This window comes from Scylla paramamosain, chromosome 12, assembly GCF_035594125.1.
Source record: "Scylla paramamosain isolate STU-SP2022 chromosome 12, ASM3559412v1, whole genome shotgun sequence".
NCBI lineage: Eukaryota > Metazoa > Arthropoda > Malacostraca > Decapoda > Portunidae > Scylla > Scylla paramamosain.
In genome coordinates, this window is record NC_087162.1 from 3105001 (window position 1) to 3119772 (window position 14772).

Below are 14772 nucleotides of genomic sequence, written 5' to 3' on the forward strand. Positions count from 1 at the left end.
TCTGAGTTTTCCACTATCTTGCCCTTTGACATGTACTTTAGTGTCCGGCATTAAGTCAATTCGTTTGTGTCTCCTCTGGAAATGATGTGTTCTGTGGAAGGAATTTTTTACCTATTTAGCGCTGCAATCTGATAGAAGAATTCAAAGGGGTAGCAACTGTAAAAAAAAAAAAAAAAAGAAAAGAAAACGAAAAAAAAAAACTCCTCGGCAGTATTGCGTTCTCTGATATTAAGAAATTCCTCATAAGAACATAACATAAGAAATAAGGGAAGCTGCAAGAAGCGACCAGGCTTACACGGGACAATCCCCTGTATGAAATATACTTAGCTATTTCCACCTATCATCCCCATCCATAAATCCGTCTAATTTTCTCTTAAAGCTCCCTAATGTCCTAGCGCTAACAATTTGATTACTGAGTCCGTTCCATTCATCTACCACTCTATTTGAGAACCAATTTCTTCCTAACTCTTTCTTAAACCAAATTTTTCAAGCTTGAACCCTTTATTTCTTGTTCTGTCCTGGTTGCTGATCCTACGTTCTCCTTGTTATAACCCTTAAACCACTTAAGACTTCTATCAGGTCCCCTCTTAACCTACTTCTCTCTAAAGAATATAAATTTAAGTTTCAATCTCTCCTCGTAAGGGATACTCCTCATCCCCTTTATCCTTTTAGTCATTCTCCTTTGTACTGATTCTGATAGACCTGTATCCTTCCTGTAATGTGCGGACCAGAACTGCACAGCGTAGTCTAGATGAGGTCTGACCAGCGCCAAATATAACTTTAGTATTACTTCGGGCCTTCTAAAAAATTAATCCTAATACCCTATTTGCCACGTTTCTGGCCTCTATGCATTGCTTTCCTAGACGGAGTTCAGAGCTAACTATAACTCCTAAATCTTTTTCGTCCCCTGAACATACCAGAGTTTCGTTGTTTATTGTGTACCTACTGTGTGGGTTTCCTCTACCTACACTAAGTACTTTGCATTTGTTGATATTAAACTGCATTTGCCATCTGTCCGTCCATTCGTTCATCCAGTCTAAATCTGCCTGCAAGGCGATTGCATCCGATTCTAACATGATTAATCTACCACAGTGTGGCGACGTTGAAAAGTTGATGAAAAAAAAAACAACAACAACAACGAAATGACAGAATTCAAGAACATGTTGATTTTGTTCACGTTGATGACATGTTTGGCAGAAATAAAATGTACTTACGTTAATACTGGACAAAATGGTCGAAGCTTTATCATCATCATCATTACTGCTACTACTACTACTACTACTACTACTACTACTACTACTACTACTACTACTACTACTACTACTACTACTACTACAACAACAACAACAACAACAACAACAACAACAACAACAACAACAACACCAAACAACAACAATAATAATAATAGGACTACTTAGGTGCCTTCACGCTCGTCCCTTACTACTCTAACATTCGTGTCCTGCAGAGAGAGGAGCCTGTTAGTGGCACATCATGTATTGTGCTGCACGTACCTTATTATTAGGATGGATTATTATTATTATTATCATACATTTAGAGTGCCATTATGCTCACTGTCACCATTACCCTCCAATTTTAGGTGGAACTTTTGAACTTTCTTTTGAGACCGGCACCTCAGTGGGGCAATTTTCTTTTTTTTCTTCTTCTTTCTCTTCTTTTCCTTCTTCTTCTTCTTCTTCTTCTTCTTCTTCTTCTTCTTCTTCTTCTTCTTCTTCTTCTTCTTCTATGCCGGTGCCTCTCTTACATAAAAAAAAGCTTAAAGTGTCAAGTGGGATGGATTCCAAATAGATGGATTACCAGCAACCACATAGCAGTAGTTCACGAGTGTAAGACGAGGCTCTCTAATTCCCCTAGGAGAGAGAGAGACAGAGAGAGAGAGAGAGAGAGAGAGAGAGAGAGAGAGAGAGAGAGAGAGAGAGAGAGAGAGAGAGAGAGAGAGAGAGAGAGAGGGAAAAAAAAAAAAAAAAAAAAAATATATATATATATATATATATATATATATATATATATATATATATATATATATATATATATATATATATATATATATATATATATATATATATATATATATATATATATATATATATATATATATATATATATATATATATATATATATATATATATATATATATATATATATATATATATATATATATATGGGATAAAAAAGAAAGACCACCGTGAAATTAACTGGAGTCTGATTCATTCGATTATTACGCCACCCACACCCGCGAGGCCCCTCGAACCAAACCCTTCAGAAGCTAAATGGTTAATATGGAAATCTATTTATAGTAGTATCTCCACACTCCCATCACCCGTGATAAATGACAGACGGACGGTGCCAGGACAAGACTAGTCCCTGGGAAACATATGCCTACCTAGCAGTGTTTTCAATCCATCTTGCAATAACAGCGGCAGCAATTATGAGTGTACAGTTTATTATTTTCATCATCGTACCTCTCCTCCTCCTCTTTCTCCTCCTTCTCTTCCTCTTCCTCCTCCTCCTCCTCCTCCTCCTACAAATGAATATATACAATGGAAGACAAGCAGCAGCGCACCCTGAGGCTCTAGGTAAGCTGGTATCATCAGTATCAGCAATAGGGGCCTGAAGTCCAGCACAGGAGAAATGCTTGAGGAAAAATATAGCATGTTTTGTTACAAATGACTTATAATAGTCGACGAAACACACATAAACACAAGAACAATATGATGTCTCCCCGTGCCGCTGGAAAGAAGAAGAGGAAATTTTGCTACACTGTTTCATGATATTGTATTATGATTGTTTTGCAGCGTGTCAAGCTTTAGTACAACTAGTCAGCTCAGTTCGTTCTATATCCGATGAATGTTCTTTTTATCTGGGGGAATCTTCAGTAAATTTCCGCCCTTCTCTTCACTGCGCTGTGACTCACTCAGGCATACAGAGATACAAAGAGGCAGCCAGGATGAGCAGTGGTCATGCGTGGGCGACATAGACTAAAGAATATTCTAGGATAAATTTTTGTTCTTTAATTTTTCATTTTTATACTGATAAGGTCATCTCTCTCTCTCTCTCTCTCTGCCTGTCTGTCTGTCTGTCTGTCTCTCTCTCTCTCTCTCTCTCTCTCTCTCTCTCTCTCTCTCTCTCTCTCTCTCTCTCTCTCTCTCTCTCTCTCTCTGCCTGTCTGTCTGTCTGTCTGTCTGTCTGTCTGTCTGTCTGTCTGTCTGTCTCTCTCTCTCTCTCTCTCTCTCTCTCTCTCTCTCTCTCTCTCTCTCTCTCTCTCTCTCTCTCTCTCTCTCTCTCTCTCTCTCTGTCTGTCTGTTTGTCTGTCTGTCTGTCTGTCTGTCTGTCTGTCTGTCTCTCTCTCTCTCTCTCTTTCTCTCTCTCTCTCTCTCTCTCTCTCTCTCTCTCTCTCTCTCTCTCTCTCTCTCTCTCTCTCTCTCTCTCTCTCTCTCTAAGCTGTTCCTTTTAGTTAAATCTCTTTTTCTGAAACGTTTTTCCTCATCTTTTTTTTTGTTTCTTTGTCTTTTCGTGTGAAATTTTAACGACTCACAATAAGCACAAAGTGAACGCGAAGCACTTTTTATTTATTTATTTTTTTCAGTCTCTCCTCCATTTCTTTTAGTTTTAGGAACAAAGAATGAAACGTTTCTTTATTTTTACCTGACTTTTGCTTTTTTTTTTTCTGCTGTTTCACGGCAGTTGTTTCTGTCTCTAATTCTGTTTGTCTGTCCGTCTGTTTGTCTGTTTGTCTGTTTGTCTTTCTGTCTGTCTGTCTGTCTGTCTCTCTCTCTCTCTCTCTCTCTCTCTCTCTCTCTCTCTCTCTCTCTCTCTCTCTCTCTCTCTCTCTCTCTCTCTCTCTCTCTCTCTCTCTCTCTCTCTCTCTCTCTCTCTCTCTCTCTCTCTCTCTCTCTCTCTCTCTCTCTCTCTCTCTCTCTCTCTCTCTCTCTCTCTCTCTGGAGCAAACTGAACCTCAATGCGAAAAAAAGTTTTGATTCATGAAAAGTTGGAATTAAACATTGGAATCTTAATCCCTTGTAGAATTTCATCCAAACCAATCTGTAACGCTCACCAGATTCCATTTAACGGTAACGGTACGTCGAACATGGAATACAGGCTTTTTGTTACTTTTTTTTTTTTTTTTAGCAACTCAGCTGTGAATGGGAGAAGAGAGAGAGAGAGAGAGAGAGAGAGAGAGAGAGAGAGAGAGAGAGAGAGAGAGAGAGAGAGAGAGAGAGAGAGAGAGAGAGAGAGAGAGAGAGAGAGAGAGAGAGAGAGAGAGATACGTGTGCCTCATTGGTTTCTTTCAGTGTGGTCATATCTTTATGGGTGTTCTGAGACTGGTAGTGAAGAAGCCTGAATGTGGCTGCGAAGGTGCTCTTGTAAAGGTGCCAGCGTGATGTGGTGCTCGACTGTCTATGGTGCGTCCGTCCAGATTTCCGTATAATTAAAGAAATATAGAGGAAGAACAAAAAAAAAAAAAAAAAAATAATAATAAATAAATAAATAAATAAATAAAAACAGAAATCTTATCACTTCGTATGAGACAAAAGTAAGAGTGGGATAGCAAAGGCAGAGGCTCTTATTATTTGAACTGAGTAACGTGTTGATAAACTCCTGCTGTTATCGTGGCTTGCTTGCAGGGGAGCAACGCCTGTCCTTCTCTTCCTTGCTGCTTCCCCCCGAGTTGTTATCTGACTCTGTTGGTTTTCGTGTCCCTTACTCTCCAGGTCTTGTCGCTGCCAGAATTGGATTTGTGATGAAGATGATGATGATAATGGAGGATGAAGTCATATTGACCCTGCACAGACACACCTAACCACACACACACACACACACACACACACACACACACACACGAAAAATGAGTGAGAAAAGAGCAAAGAATCAGACCCAAGCAATATCTCTATCCCCGTCCTGCCATGAATTTTCCCGTCACATTCCTTGAAGTTCTTGCGGTCGGTGGGAAAAGACGCCTCGCCCTTTCGTCTCCGCTCTATCACGCTTCATTCGTTTTCCTTGATGGGAATTTCCAGCATTAGCAAACCTACCTCTCCTCTTCCGTATCTTGTATAGCTACTGCCGCCCGCTGAGATGAAATGCGGAACCAGGTGCATATGAATTATTTATTTGATCTACATAATGGACACGGTTTCATTTCATTAGCCTTCATCTTCAGAAAATGTAATGTATCTGGAAGTAAAGTAGCGGGTATATATATATTTTTTTTATTAGATTATAGCGTTCTTAGAGTTTTATTTCTTTGCTTTTGCGATATTTTATGGGAATTTAGTGAATTTAGAAATGAAGAATGGGGTTTGATTTTACTGTTCTTGACATCTTAAAAGAGAATGTAAAGGTTTCAATACTATTTGGCACATCATTCCTTAATTTTCAACCAACCTGGGACATCTTTTCTTGTTCCACAGCCACTTCCAAACATTGTGCTGGCTAGATATTGCAAAAGTCTATTATTTTTCATCCCCTTCTTTCTTGTAGGTGATTATAAAGGTTCCATACACTGCTCTTAGTGCTGTGAATTGTTGCATGCCGTAGTGAAAAGGACTGTTAAAGTGTATTTTGAAGGAAGAACATGGAATTATTCAATTGTCTTCCAATGTGTTATATCGTGTTGGCCATTTTAAAGGGAAGGAGAAGAGAAGGGAAGAGAATAATATTTTATTGTTCTTCGTTATACTATTTTTGTATTTTATATGTTCTTCATTATATTATTTTGTGTTGGTGTTTTTCCTCACTTTGCGATGTTACAGGTCATTTGATGTAATCCCCCCCACTCTCTCTCTCTCTCTCTCTCTCTCTCTCTCTCTCTCTCTCTCTCTCTCGGTACGTTAAAACACTTTAAACACTAAACACTTTAAACACTTTATTATGTTTGTCATTTTACAGTTGAGTTAAGAACTTAATATAATTTTATAACAAACAAACAGCCCTTAGCAAGCAACTGCTTTATGTTGCGCTGTGTCTATCTACCACGTCTTTGCAGCATCCTTCAGGACAACGGCGTCAAGGAGGTGGAGCAAGGGACCTTCAGTGAGCTGTTATCGGTGGAGTCCATGTGAGTATTGACGCAGTGTGGTGTGTGGGGCGCCCGTGATGGTAATAATAGTAATAACGACAATGGCAAAGATTTTCAGTATAAAAGTGAGCTGAAGTTTGAAGACGTACAGTTCCCTCCAGTTCCCCGTTCATTAGTTAGCGTTGCCAGTGTGTGAATCGCCTGCTGCAAACCGCCTGCTTTGACTCGTATCCGAAACATATCCCGCCAATCCCTCCATCACCCTCCCGCTTACCAGCACTGACTGGGACGTGTGTCGGATGCAAGTCAAATCGGGTGGATTGGTTCACAGGAGGAGGTTCACGTATTGCCAGCGCTAAGTGATGAACGTGGAGGTGAAGGGGACTGTACATAGTTTGGAAATGGTAATAATAACAATGATAGGATTCTGTGGAAAGGTGGAAGAAAATGACGTTCTGCATCATCATACAGAAAAAAAAAAAAAATCATAATTTCTCGTATTGAAGGGAATCAAAGGATTATTAACTATGCTCGAGAAGCCCAGCAGATAATACTGAGTGAATTAAGTGGATGGTGCGTGTTATTTGGCGAATATTAATGAATGTTGTATCCTTATATCATTGCTAATGGCTTCAGTCTTTATTGGAAAGTGAAAGATATTAACCCTTTCACTGCTCTGGCTTCACTTCGCACATAATTTAATGGTATGATGCAGATTTAGAGTATAACTTGGCAAGGCATCATTGACAGCTGAAGGAGAGATGGAGGGTCTTAAGAATATCGAGACACTACTGACAGTTAATGGAGTGACGGAGGAGATTATAGATATTATAGTTTTATTCTGGACCGGTACAGTTGTCTGGGATCACTCTAATCAAGTAACTAGTGCCTTACTGTCACCACACAGCCGTCAGAGCTTAAAAAGGAAACTTATTTGGTAAGGAAAAACAGCACATGTAGTTTCATCTTGGACCTGTACAGTTCTCTAGGATCGTTAATCAAGTAACTAGCGTGATAGGACCCTTTCACACGGCGTCACCGATAGCGTCGTGTGAAAGGGGCCGTACTGTCACCACAGTCGTCAGAGGTTAATTCAAAAGGAAGCCTGTCTGTGTGAGGTGGTTTTTTCCTCCTCTTATTACTATTTGCTGGCTGGCGCGAGATAATTCCCTTTTTTTTTTTTTCTATCACCAGGAACCTCCAGGGAAGCCACCTACAGGACGGCCCGCAAACCGCCGTGTTCGGAAATATGACCAGCCTGGAGTACATGTAAGTGTGTGGGCTTGTACTGTGCTCTTTCCCCCCTCGCTGGTGTTGTTATCTTTACTGTACCAGCCTTTTTAACCAGTTTAGTATTTTTTTTTTTTTTCGTCAGTTGCTTGTTGTAAAAATACTCATTATTATTATTATTTTTCTTTTTTTCTTTTATAGTCTGGCCTAGTATATTCTGACTTGATGCATCATTATACTGGTGATAAGTGCACCTGTACACATTGTTTTCGCTGTTCAATACCTAATAAATGATTTTTTTTTTCATTACTTTTCCTACCTACTTCCTCTCTCCCTTTCTTCGCTTTCATCCTCTCTTCCTCCTCCCTTTTCTTCTTTTAACTTTTATTTTCTATATTTGTCTTCTTCCGTTCTTTCCCTTTACTTTACTATTATCTTCCCATCATCTTTTCTTTCTTCGCTTTCATATTCGTTTTCATCCTCCATCCCTCGACTTTGCGCTTCAATCTCGTTACCTCCTTCCATTTTTTTTTATATTCCTTGGTATTATACTGTCCTCCTTTCTCATCTCTTTCCTTCCTTCGCTCTCATCCCATCCCCCTTTTCTTTTCTTCGTTCTGACCTTCACTTTTCCCTGACTAATTATTCTCCCCTCCTTTCTCCCCTTTTATGTCCCCTTTCTTCTTTAAATGATCTTCATTCTATTTCTCCCCTCTGATCATTTTGACCTTCCTTCTCTTTCTCCCTTCCCCCATTTTCCCTAACATTTCTTCTTTCCCCTCTTCTCATCTCTGTCTCCTCTCTTCCTTAATACATCTTCGCTCTATTTTCCTCTCATCTCTTTTGATCTCCTTTGTCTCTCTGGTTCCCTAACATTTCTTCTTCCCCTCTCTTCTTTTCTCTGTCTCCTGTTTTCCTTGGCATACTTTCGTTTCATATCCTTTCTTTTCCTTTTGACCTTCCTTTTCTTACTTTCCTTAACTTTCCTTCTTCTCCCTCATCTCTTCTCTGCCTCCTCTCTTCCTCAATACACTCTTGTTCCATTTTTCCTCTTTTTCTCCTTTCAACTTCCTCCTTCCTTCTCGTCTTCGTTACCTAGCCAGCCCTTTCTCAGCTTTCTAAACCATTACTTTCTCTTCTTTCCTTTCTAACCAATCCCTTCCTCCCTTTCCTAACCAGTCCTTTCTCCTCGCCTTTCCTAACTAAATTTTTTCTCCTCTTCAGTTATTTCGACGAGTTCCGCCTGTGTTCCCTGGCGCTGCATGTGCGGGTGTGTGAGCCCAAGGGGGACGGCATCTCCTCCGTGGAGCACCTCCTTGACAGCCTTGTGCTACGAATCAGGTCAGGGGAATGGTGTTAATGTGATGACGTCGTGGCAAAGTCCTGGAATAATAACATTAGTGTTCTGGGTTCGAATCCTTCTCCTTTGAACGTGTTTTCCCCTCCTTTCCCACTCTCTCGTTCTCTCTCTCTTTCTCTCTCTCTTTCATGTCTTCTAGTATTATATATATATATATATATATATATATATATATATATATATATATATATATATATATATATATATATATATATATATATATATATATATATATATATATATATATATATATATATATATATATATATATATATATATATATATATATATATATATATAAATTTTTATTTATTTATTTATTTATTTTTTCGGGTGGGTAAATCAATCATCTCGTTGTATGGATTTTAATTTAGGTTTGTTATGATTCGTTCATATATATTTATTAATTTTCCGTTGTCCTCGCTCATTAACTTATCTCCCGCTGGCCCCGCTCATTCAGTTATGCTTTTGCCTTATTATCTAAACGTTGTTGTTGTTCTTAGTATGTATTTGCTGGGGCGTCATTTAATCTGTGATATTTATAATTCCTTTCAACTATTTTTCTTTTCTTTTCTTTTCTTTTTTTCTTTTTCAAATTCAAATATACCAAGTGGAATGAGCAAATATCTTCATTTACCAATATTTTACCGATTATTTCATATTTTGTGTTCATATTTGTCTATGCATTTGTTGATATATTCTATTTATTCACCGAGTGGCAGTGTTTGCACTGGCGAGCTGTGGGTGTCACGGATGCAATATATTTTAGTTTCCTCTTACACTTTATGCATGATCTTCAATGCTCTCTCTCTCTCTCTCTCTCTCTCTCTCTCTCTCTCTCTCTCTCTCTCTCTCTCTCTCTCTCTCTCTCTCATTCTTGACCTGTCCTGCTTTTCCGTGGCTGTCCTCCTCTATTATTCACCTCTTTAAATTCCATTCTCTACTATTAAAACTCTTGCTTTTTAATTCTCCCCTTGTGCTTTAATTAATATCGCTCATTCCTTTAGAACTCAGTTTCCTTTTTAAGGTCCTCATCAACTCTTTAGATTCTTCTCCCCTTTTGATCCCAATCTTTTCCCTTTAAAGTCTATTACTACCCTTTAAATTCTTCTTCCTGTTTTTTTTTTAAGTTCATCTCCTGCCCTTTAAATCTTTTTCCTCTATAAAATCTTGCCCTACCGTTTGGGTTTCTTCCCTCTTGTCTAAATTCCTCAACTGTCCTCCAGATTTACTTTCTGTGCCTCCAATTCCTTCCCTGTTCCTTATCGCTGACATTACAATTCTTCTCTTGCCTTTTAAATAATTTCTTCCGTGACCTTTAAATTCCTTTTCAAGCTCATAATTTTTTTCCTTATTCCTAAAATTCCTGACATGACCTTTAATCCTTCCATGCCTCCTCAGTTCCTCCACTGTCTTTTAAAAGCTCACCTTTAAATTTTCTCCCTGCCATTTTAGATTCCTCATTTATTTTGGTGCATTGCCTCTCTGCTCTTTACATTCCCGCGCCGCCTTTTACCTTCCCTTCCCCAAGCAGTGTGTGGGTGATGGGGATCCTCGCCTGTGTGGGAAACTTGGTCGTCCTAATTGGTCGTTTCGTGGTGAAGGAACCCAACCAGGTGCACTCCTTCTACATCAAGAACCTGTCCCTATCGGATTTCCTGATGGGGATTTACCTCTTCGTCATCGCCTCCTATGACGCATCCTTCAGGGGCGCGTACATCAGACATGAGTACACCTGGCGGCGGTCGTGGCAGTGCAGCTTGTGTGGTGAGTGTGTGTGTGTGTGTGTGTGTGTGTGTAAATAATAATAATAATAATAATAATGATAATAATAATAATAATAATAATAATAATAATAATAATAATAATAATAATAATAACAACAATAATAATAATAAAAATAATAAACGGTTCATTCTTTAGGCAGCTAACAAACTGAAAATGTATAGAGGGGGTGGGGAAATATTTAACATTTATCCTAAAGCTAAGTCTAATCTAGGAGGAAAATACTATTGATTGATGGCTCGCACCATGGTGGGAATCACGCTGAGTCTGTACCGGTCCGTGCGCGCGCGCGCGCGCGCGCGCGTGTGTGTGTGTGTGTGTGTGTGTGTGTGTGTGTGTGTGTGTGTGTGGTGTACTTAATTGTTTTCTTACGCCATTTAGGTGACATTCTTAATATGTACCTACACACGGTATAGTAACAAATGTAAATGATGTAAAAAAACAATTATGTGTGTATTAAAAGCAACCAAACTGTGGATGTTGCAAGGAAGCTACATTTAAATTTTCGTGCACCAGTAAGTATTTACTTATTTTCAGTATCTTATTTTTGTGGCATAATACTGTACATTATTAATGGGGCAAACTTGACAGTAGTTTGTGAGTGATGCCTTTGGGACAGTCGGTGTGTGCGTGCGTGTGTGTGTGTGTGTGTGTGTGTGTGTGTGTGTGTGTGTGTGTGTGTGTGTGTGTACACGCCTACGCAAACGCGTCCCAGAGTTCAAGTTATTGTTTTCGGTCCTTCATTTATAAAGGACATTATTTTTAATACACCAACCAAACACTCCACAGCTGCTCTCCACAACTTGATATGCTGAATATGTTTCGCTATATAATAAATAAAATTAACATACTCATTATCCGTAACCTGGATTTAGATAATGAGCCAGTGTGATAATATTGGCCTTGGAACTCGAAGTGTGTTCGAAAACTAGATGCGAAGGGGACGACAAATGTCATTATGTAACTTCATTAGAGACATTTGCTTATTTATATAAAACGTAATTATCACCAAATACATCATGAAAGACCCTGAAAATGTACGAATGGCGTGGTTTATTTTTTAGCTGTAGATGGTGGTATCATGTAATATTATTACAGTAGAAAACTATATAGCCGCTGTTTAACACAAAACCTAATGCACGTACTATAGAAACAGAAGAGAGCGGGGCAGGAAACAAAGACATGAGCCACTCTTCTTAAAACCATCAATGACCCAGACCTTTAAACAGACACCCTCCTCACGCCGGACATCACCTTCACCACCAGGGTTCCTCAGCACGCTCAGCTCAGAGGCCTCGGTATTCACGCTCACCACCATCACTCTGGACCGCTACTTCTCCATCGTGCACCCTCTCACCCTGAAGGAGAGGACGTTGAGGGCGGCGGTGGTGGTGATGGGCTGCATTTGGATGTTGGCGGTGGTCCTGGCGCTCCTCCCTGTGTCTGGGCTTAATTATTACGGCGATAACTTCTACGGCAGTAACGGCATGTGTCTCCCTCTGCACATACATGACCCCTACGCCAAGGTAAGCTGGGGGGGGAAAGGAGGAGGAGGGGGAGACCGGGGAGGAGAAAGAGTAGGAAAGGGAGCAGTAGAGGGGGGGATGAAAATAAATTGTTCTCTCTCTGCCAGGGTTAGCGCGGGGGGGAGGGTGGAAAGACTGGGCAGGAGAGGACAGGAGGAGGAAAATAAAAAAAAAATAAATAAATAAATAAGTGGTCGTTGCGTAATTACCTTCACTTTTCTTCTTTTTTTTTTTGTAAGTGGTAAATTGGGCAGGCTTTTTCTTTCCTCGCATTTTTATGCCATTGGATAGTTTGCTGGAAAAAAAAAATCATTAAACTATATCGGTAGTTTTGTTCCCATTTCTCTGTCACTTCGATTTCTGCATAGGTAAACTTTGTTCTCCCTATTCATTCATTATAATTTCTTCTTAGGTTTGGACGTTTCATTTCACTAGGAATTTTTCTCTTATTCAACTTTTTCATACGTTCTTTTTCTTTTTATTCAGCAGCTTCGTTCACCTCTCATTCTCCTGTCTCTTACACTCCCTCTCTTCTCACCAAGTCCAATCACTCAGAGGACCATATCTTCAAACATTTCATCACCGCACACCGGACTTTTTTTTTTTAAGACTCTAGCAGAAGTTACACAGATTTTTAAGGATATATATATATATATATATATATATATATATATATATATATATATATATATATATATATATATATATATATATATATATATATATATATATATATATATATATATATTTTTTTTTTTACCGTTCTAGTGTCAAATTAACAGTATTTCTACATTACTAACTAGAGAAACACTTCGGAATCCTGCTAATTATCTACATGTCGTGGTGAGAGAGCATAACGTTTCTGAATACGAGTTTCACAGTCTCACACATCCTCACCCGGAACAGGCGTGGGAACATTCAGCCATCATCTTCATAGGCCTCAACTTGGTGGCCTTCATGTTCATCGCCTACGCCTACGGGAGGATGATCCTGTCTATCCGGGAGTCCCAGAGCTCGCTGCGGTCCACCCAAGAGAAGCAAGACCGTGTACTGGTGAAGCGGTTCGCATTCATTGTTGGCACCGACTTCCTGTGCTGGATGCCCGTCATTATCATCAAGTTCATTGCCCTGGGAGGTTTGTGCGTTAGGTGTGATTGGTGTGTGTGTTAGGTGTGACTGGTGTGATATGTCAGGTGTATTTGGTGTGTGTTAGGTGTGACTGGTGTGATATGTCAGGTGTTTGGTGTGTGTGTTAGGTGTGTTTGGTGTGATATGGCAGGTGAGTTTGGGTTGTAGCGTTGTGTGTTTGGTGACGTGTTAGGTGTGTTTGGTATGTGTTAGGTGTGTTTGGTGTGATGCTTTTGGTGTGTTTGGCGTGGTCTTTGTTTCTTTCCTTCCTTCTTCTCTTAAATCATTTCTCCCTCCTGCCATCGCGCTGCCACTCTGCCTCTCATGTGTCCCCCTGATTGTAGGCGTTGTCATCGATAAGACGCTGTACGCTTGGCTGGCTGTGTTCGTCCTGCCCGTCAACTCAGCACTCAACCCCATCCTGTACACGCTCGCCACCAAGATCTTTAAGCAACAGGTAAACACGACCTCCAAGTAACAGGTGATAGTAGAAGTATTAGAATTGTGTTTAAATTTCTAATAGTGTTTTCAAATTTGTTCTTAGTTCGTTGCAGCTCTTTTTTTTTTTTTTTAATGTAGAAGGGACACCGGCCAAGGACAACAAAAATCTAATAAAAAAAATAAATAAAAAAAATCCCATTGAGATGTCAGTCCCGAATAGGGTCTGAAGTAGTGGTCGAAAATTGAAGGATAAGTGTCTTGAAACCTCCCTCATGAAGGAGTTCAAGTCATAGGAAGGTGAAAATACAGAAGCAGGAAGGGAGTTCCAGAGTTTACCAGAGAAGGGGATGAATGATTGGGAATACTGGTTGACTCTTGCATTAGAGAGGTGGACAGAATAGTTCTTTTTTTTTTTTTGTCAAATTTTTTTTCCTTGTCCTATATTTTGGTCGAAGTTTTGTCCCCTTTTAATAATAATTTAATTTTTGACTTATTCTGTTGAATTATGAATTAGAACATTGTCCCTGGAGAAGTAGAGTTTCTTTCTTTTCTGTTTTAACTACTAGTTTGTTATTCGGTCTTTCATCACACACTCCGTAAACGTTTATGGTGCATGGAAAAATTTTACTGTGTTGAAGAGGAATACATTATTGGCAGCAGGAGGAGATGAGTGAGAAAGTTCGGAGAGAGAGAGGCCTTTGTCTGTCAAGAAAGTCAAAGAAACTAATGATGGTTCAGGCGCGTGCTGTGGTGTTTCGGGTGTGTGGTGCGATGTTGTCCTGTGTGTAATGAGCACCGTGTAATGCCCAGATGATGATGGAATGTATTTTAGGTGCGTGCTGTAGAGTTTCAGGTGTGTGATGTGATGTTGTGTTGTGTAATGAACAGCGCATTATTCAGGTGATGAGGGGATGTGTTGCAGGTGGTCAAGATGGTGTTCAACATGAGCAGGTGGCCCACGGCTCCCCCACGCCCCGGCAATGACTCCAATCCCTCCAACTCCTACGTCACTCTCTACCGGGGTCGCTTCCACGCCGGCCAGGTCAGCCTCCACCACCACCATCACCATCCCAACATCACCACCCACCACCACCACCATCACTATCCTCCCATCACCACCACCACCACCACCACTCCTACCCTCCCATCGCCACCACCACCACCACCACTACCACTACCCTCCCATCGCCACCGTAGCACACTGACATCTCTCTGCTTCATATCAAAGTTTTGAACTGATATATATTTATGACTCATATTTCTT

General features: G+C 39.9%; 1 protein-coding gene across 1 annotated transcript in view; it reads left to right on the forward strand.

Moving 5' to 3' along the window:
• LOC135106082 (relaxin receptor 1-like) overlaps positions 1-14772 on the forward strand; it is a 70356-nt gene that overhangs the window by 53608 nt on the left and 1976 nt on the right. The window contains exons 13-20 of the mRNA XM_064014921.1: positions 6006-6077; positions 7233-7307; positions 8493-8609; positions 10163-10395; positions 11680-11939; positions 12846-13074; positions 13412-13524; positions 14431-14550. Of these exons, the coding sequence (XP_063870991.1) occupies positions 6006-6077; positions 7233-7307; positions 8493-8609; positions 10163-10395; positions 11680-11939; positions 12846-13074; positions 13412-13524; positions 14431-14550 (1219 nt within the window). The remainder of the gene's footprint in view (positions 1-6005; positions 6078-7232; positions 7308-8492; positions 8610-10162; positions 10396-11679; positions 11940-12845; positions 13075-13411; positions 13525-14430; positions 14551-14772) is intronic.